The sequence below is a fragment of the Diabrotica virgifera genome, chromosome 2, assembly GCF_917563875.1.
Source record: "Diabrotica virgifera virgifera chromosome 2, PGI_DIABVI_V3a".
Classification (NCBI taxonomy): Eukaryota; Metazoa; Arthropoda; class Insecta; order Coleoptera; family Chrysomelidae; genus Diabrotica; species Diabrotica virgifera.
The window spans coordinates 103,155,417-103,162,333 of NC_065444.1; the positions used below are offsets into that span (position 1 = coordinate 103,155,417).

The 6,917-nt window shown below is 34.8% G+C and overlaps 1 protein-coding gene across 2 annotated transcripts in view; it reads right to left on the reverse strand.

Moving 5' to 3' along the window:
• The window catches only part of LOC126880154 (zinc finger MYM-type protein 1-like), a 159,802-nt gene extending 153,964 nt beyond the window's left edge, over positions 1 to 5,838 (reverse strand). Inside the window, exons 1-2 of one of the 2 annotated variants that reach the window (XM_050643908.1) lie at positions 5,538 to 5,838; positions 1,874 to 4,725 (exon numbers count right to left, since the gene is read on the reverse strand). In XM_050643908.1, the coding sequence (XP_050499865.1) occupies positions 2,182 to 4,713 (2,532 nt within the window). In that variant the 5' untranslated portion in view covers positions 4,714 to 4,725; positions 5,538 to 5,838 and the 3' untranslated portion in view covers positions 1,874 to 2,181. Of the gene's footprint in view, positions 1 to 1,873; positions 4,726 to 5,537 lie in introns of those variants that run through there. The other variant, XR_007696456.1, reaches the window with a different exon arrangement.
• Between the last annotated feature and the right edge of the window lie 1,079 nt (positions 5,839 to 6,917).

The following is a 6,917-nucleotide window of genomic DNA, read 5'->3' on the forward strand; positions in this document are numbered from 1 at the left end:
TTAAAATTAATTTTTTTATTATTAAACAAAATTATTTGTTTATAAGCCAAAAAATTGTTTATAAGTTTAAAACATTGCTGAGGCCCCTTAAATAATCCGATTTTAATTCTGTAAAGTGTATTAGATAGGTAGAGCACCTCTTAATATGTAAAAAATTAGACAACTTCTAAATGGTCTACTTTTTGTTCAGAAAGATTTTAAAAAATTTTAACTTTTTTAAAAACATTTAGATTGCCAATTTATTATGCAAAATCTATTTGGTCGATTTTAATGAAATTTGGTACACGGTTTAAATATGTTACAAAGAATTTCCTAAGCGAATCACTAAGGTTCTAAGTGCCACCAAAGTGGTTAAAAACATTGAATAACAACAGGCGTATTTTGCCCCCTTATTTTGTATTTATTGCTATATTGCAGAAAAGATAATAGGTTAAGATATTTTTGACCAGTCGTATATCATACAAAATTCAATTATCTTTATTTTATTTCTGTACGAGTTTGTTCCAAAACGAATCGTTTTAAAGTTATAAGCAAAGAAAGCAGAAAAAAATCGACGTTTTTCGAAATTTTTAAATATTTTAATTTATTTATTAATGTTCCGGGCATATTTGAGAAGTCAATTATTATTACTGAAGGGGTCACCTAACTTTATCTGCAAAAATCCGAATGCCACCTTTCACATCCAAAAATAGACGTTTTTTCACAGATTCTTACTGGTCTACTAGTAGAGTAGAAGCAGTTTAGTTAATTAAAAATTGGTTCATATTCGTCAAATTCCAAATGGAATACTTTAACGTGAAATAACAAAAAATGAAGCACATTTCGGGGAAAACTCATGACAACTTAATTAAAGTGTTTAAAAAAAGCTTCATTTTTGTTATATAAAAAAAATTCTAGCATCAAAAGTAATCAAGTTACGCTCAAAATAAAGTTAGTCCCTTTTTTTTGGTAAAAAAATCGGGAAAGTCACCCCCAATTAGTATCTCAAATGAACTTAATCGTTACGACTTCACAAGTTTCTTGACTCGTGTATGTATTGTTTATAGGATCTATAAATTTCATCGGTTCAAAGTCCTTATTTTTGAAAGGGCTGTAGTTAAAAGGGGTTGAACGAGTCACTGATCACGAATGTATGCAAATTTAGAAACACCAAATCTTAATCAATTTTTGTCTAACAGAAAAACAAAAAAATACATGATATTCAGAAAAGCAATGCTGACTTTTTTGTTTTTCGAGATTTTTGGTATCTCTAACAATTTTTTTCTACAACCGTGTTAAAAATGCAATTTTTAGCACTCCATACAAGCATTAAAAATGCTACTTTAAGGCACTAGTGCTTTAAAATATTTTTAAGTTTTGTAGATATTGTCAGAGGCGGATTTGAAGATTTGCCGCCCTCCCCCCCCCCCCGGAACCATGTAGGATTACCTCGGTACCGTGATGGGCCGACGCGACGTTGCGTCGGCGGCGGCGAGGCGGCCACGCTAAGCTTGTAATAAGCTCAAATAACATAGGTTGAACTGTCAACATTGAAGTTACGCTTCTTATAGTTGCAGTTATTGTTTTTACCATAAAGTATGATAACTTATGTTCCAACATTTTTATCAACTGGCAAATTATTAAAAAGATCATGAATTAATCGAAAAATTACTGTTGGATTTAATCAATAGATTTAAGAAGATGTATTTAGGAATTTCAATACAATTACTTGCCTAGGATTTTAATAATACTGTAGGCGTACTTAGATTTAGAATTAAGGTCATCTAAAATTTATTATTTTGTAATTTGCAAATTAAAAATTAAAATACTAAAAAGGAAACGGGAGAAAATGAAATTCTGGACGATAATTAATTGAGTTGTAATTATTATAGTGTATTAAATAAAACTCACATTCATTACAAGGTCATACATCAAAAAGTCAGCCTAACAAATAAAAGAGACGTGTTTTCCTAATTTTCCTACCAAATACGTCATTCAGAAAGTTGCCTATTTGCTAAGCATTAAATCGTATCAAAAAAAACAAATATTCATTTCAAATAGTATACAAAAGAGATACATATATTCCTACCAGATACGACCTAACCGATTACTGTAACAATTTCCCCTAAACATCACATTATAAAAGTAACTCCTTATTTTGCACAACGTTGCATGGACGAAGTTCACATGAAACAATTTACTTCAAAACTTTTTCCTTCTTGACTGATTAGCTGCAAACAAATCGATGATGTCATCATAATTTATTTTTTTTGTCATATCGGATTCGATTGACAAAACTGCCGACCAATACAAACGATCATGTGACATTGTTGACCTCAAGTAGTTCTTTATCCTACGGAGTACGGAAAAAGATCTTTCAGCCGAGCAGTTAGATGCTGGCATTGTAGAAAATATCCTTAGGGCAATGTCAACGTATGGATACAAATCTTGCAGATCGTTATCATAAAGGAGCTCGCAAAAAGTGGGGAGTGTCTTTGGGCGATCTTCTTTGTCGATGGTTTTAATGAATCCTAAGAAATGTAGACATTCATTGCCGAATTCTTCCGCATCTTGCAAATCATTAGGACATTCTTTGCTCAACCTCGCTGCATTATCTTTTATGTCATTACTGTTCATAGTTGCTCCACTGATTAAAAAATCAAATCTTGCGCTAAGCAAACTGTACACTTCCGTTCTTCTGGTCAATTCGGATATGAGCCTGTCAACGATGACGAGATAAGTGTTGGTTTTAAATGCAATTCCACCACTGAGCTCAGTTTCATTATCTCTGGTTTCGCCCGCTAAAAGCTTTCGTTTCTTTTTTCTTCTGGTCTGGTCTTCGTACTCAGCAATACCAGCCTTCTCAAGGGCTCCATTTTCATAGATTTCAAACTCATCTCGAATACTGTTAACATATTCTATTAATGACTCATAGAGTTTTCCGACAGTTGATAGGTCGACGTATGTTGACTGTAGCTTTTTACTTGTCAGGTTGAACCTAGATAACAAGTCTCCCCACAAAATAGAGAGAATCGCTGTTTCTAGCCGTTGTATTTGCTGAAGGTATCCAGAAGCTTCACATCTTGTTTTAGGTTTCTCATTCTCATCATTTGATATGACGGTGAGTGCCTCAATTACTTCATTCCAGTCTCTGTTAAGGCTTTGACAAGCATCATCACGTGCGGACCAACGAGTGTCTGATAATTTCTTTAAACTAACATTCTCTTTTTTCACCAATAATTCTTTCAATATTTCCCATCGCTTGGTAGAGCTTGTGAAAAAAACGTAAAGGTTTTGAAGAAGTAAGAAGAAATTAGTACTTTCTGTACAACAGCTGGCAGCGTTGTCTCCAACTAAATTAAGAGAGTGTGCAGAGCATGGAGTATACATGGCAGAAGGGCTAACCTCATGAATCCTGGCTTGTAAGCCAGTATACATACCGGACATATTCGATGCATTATCGAATGACTGACCCCTACAGTTTTCAATATCAATTTCATTTTCGGCCAGAACTTTAATAACTGCATCAAACAGAGCTTCTGATCTGTGGCCAACTGATGGAAGAAAACAAAGAAATCTTTCAACGGACTTTCCGTTAGGTAACACATACCGAAGGACTATTGCGAGTTGGTCTGTATGCATAATATCTGGGCTAGAATCTACAATAATAGAAAAATATTTCGCTACTTTAACTTCTTCTACTATTTCTTTCACGACTTTATGGGCCATTAGTTTTACAAACTCTTCATAAGTAGTCGAGGATAAATATGAAGTATGACCCTGTCCGGGATTTCCATATTTAGCGATGTGCTCAGCTATGAATGGGTCAAATTCGGCAATCAATTCTAGACACAAGATGAAATTGCCACTGTTTGACAATGACCCGAATTTCTCATCGTGCCCTCTTAAAGGAAGACCTGCAGCTGCTAGGGATTTAACTACTGCAACCACTCTCTTCAGTACATTGCGCCAGTAGTTTTGCTCGTCTTCAATTTGACTGGTGAGCAGTGATTGTATTCCCTTTGATGACATCCTGGTTTTCATTGCCAATACACATGTTTTGTGGTCAGAGGAATTTTCATGCGATTTCAAAATGTCATTGCCATGCATCCAGTCATCACAACCTTCTTTCGCAAGTTTTGTTGTGCCACCAAATAATTGGCAGGGAACACAATACAATTTGCCACTGCTCTCGGAATACATCAAGTAGGATCTTTTCATCTCTTTGCAGTTTATCAGCTTTGTTTTCAGAAGGGACTTAGATAAATATCGATTTTGCCCTCCAATTAATCTTTTTGACCGTGATAAATCCATTTCATCTATGTTTTGGTTGATTCCTCTCGTAACCACATATTCACGAGTACGGTCATTTATCTCCCACAAAGCTGGGTCATCCACAATTTTAACATCCAAAGGATACGGTATCACCTTATCTTCATTTAAAGACCGTGATGAGGATGGACGCTCTGGTTCCTTAATCGATGCTTCAGCGTCATTAAGAGCATCATCACCTTCTTTTACGTGAGTCTGACCATAATTAGGCCTACCACTACCGCACGGAGTGACATTGTCGTCGGTAGGAGTACATTTTAAGTTTTCATCTTGAGAGTTGCTTTTCTTAAAAAAATTTGATATCTTTGCGGTTTTTTCTACTACTTCTTTTTGTTTTTCCAGTTTTTTCTGAGCTTCTTTTCGGTAGCCAGAACCACTCAATCGTTTCCGCCCATCACTCATCGTTAATATTTTCTGAAAATAAAATATTTCTGTAGTATAAAGTATTTCTGTAGTAGAAAAAGTATAAATAGTTTAGGATGTTATGTCTACAAAAATAATTGATTAATTACATAACACAAAACTAAGAACTTCAATTTTAACTGTTAAAAACAAATGTAAAGAAAAAATGGAAACTATTCTGAAGGACTACTTTAAGCACTATGTAGTAACGTATGTTTTACAAGGTCTATTAATTATCCAAGAGCGGGACTCTACTGTAGGCCTACTGCCTGGGTTTTATACGAGCACGGTTGTTACTGGATCACGTACAGTTCGCCCAAAGTATCTGTGCACTTGACTGTAACAGCTGTAATAACATTAGTTAAATGGAGAGTGGGCTCTTTTCTAAAAACATTAGTTATTGGTTCCTTCTGCTGTCATCACAACACGACCTTAAAGTTTTAGGCAGCCGATGAAAAACATGTCTACTGAGGACGATAGAGAGAAAAAACTGTTTATTTCCATTATTATTTGGCTTACACAGTTCTGTGTTGTTGTATGGAAATATTTTGAATGGCTAGTCATGTGCACAGATACTTTGGGCGAACTGTAATATATGAGCAAAAAAATCTTTTCATATAAATAAATTACTGTATAAATAAAAGACTTTACAAAAAAATATTTATACAAGTGGCCTGAAAATATGTGGTTAGGGTTAGAAGTTAAGCAGTTAGGACGACTTGATAAATTTCCCTTATAAGCTAATCAGAATAACGGGATAGCGCTTTTTGGTGTTTAAATCAAAAATGAAATAAAATGATTGTATACTAAACTCTTTGACTTACCTGTCTTATCTTCAATTAAAAGTATTTCAGAAAACAATACACTCATAAACTGTCACACATAACCTATAAAGTCAGAGTAAACCACCAACACAAACTGAACAACTGAACTGACTGATATCGGAAGCGCGGAGCGGCGGCGCGTGGCGTACGGTGGTTGCCAACCACTGTAGGGGGGGGGCAGTGATAGTAAGGGAGGGGAGCGGCGACCTAGCCTGACGGCGCCGACGGGCGGCGGCGGGCTCGGCTACTTCAAACGATACCTCCAAACCTCAAAGCCTCAGAGCCCGTCGGCTGACTAGTTGCGCGCGGCGCACGAATACTGTTGCGTCAAGGAACATACTATATTTCATTAACGTTACGTTAGAACTACAAAATAAATAGAATATATTAAGTGAATGATTTTTTTTTAATTCTAATTTACAAATTGTTATTTTACAAATTATTACAAGTATTTTTTCACATATTTTTAACTTTTTGAATAATTTTTTTTTATTTTTATCTAATTTTGCCGCCCCCTGAAATCTGCCGCCCTGGGCTATAGCCCATTCAGCCCTTATGTAAATCCAGCCCTGGATATTGTCCTGTAATTACGTTTGTAGAAAAAATATTGTATGATATGTGAGTTAAAAGGTACATTTTTAAGGCACTCATGTAAATCGCAGAACTCGCTATCGCTCATTCTGTAAACTTTCACATGCGTGCCTTGAACGTGTACTTTTAACACTTATATCATAAATTACTATTATAACTTTTTTAAAGTGTTTAAAAATAGTTATTTTCCTAACAGGTGCAGAAAGTCATACTTTTCCGCACGCAACTGCAATTTGCCGAACGACGCGAAGCGGGAGTTTGGAAAGCAGTCCAGTGCGGAAAAGAGACTTTCTGCAAGAGTTAGGAACAATATTTTTTCTACGAGTCTTTAAAAAATGACCAAATCTTAATCAATTACTTTAATTAATATGAAAATATATACACAAATTAATTCTTTGACAAGGTTGTCAAAACCAAACTTTCAATATAATTAGTTAGCATGACGACGATCTTGGTTTCCATGATGATGATTCAAAATTCTGTTATTGTCTACCGATTTGAATTTCGAATATTATGTCAAAATAATTTTATTTCATCGAATTGTCGCGTTAATTTCATTAAAACAGGAACACAATAAGATATATTTGAAATAAATTAGTAAATAATATCTAAATATTAGTTTATTTCATGTATTATAATTACTTTAAAGCCACATTAACATATCTAAATTAACTCGAGTGCGGAAAAGTAAAAACCGCGTGCGGAAAAGTAACACGCGTGCGGAAAAGTGAAACTTTCTAAACTAAAATGCGTGCGCGAAAGTATGTTTTGCGCGCTCGTAGAAAAAAG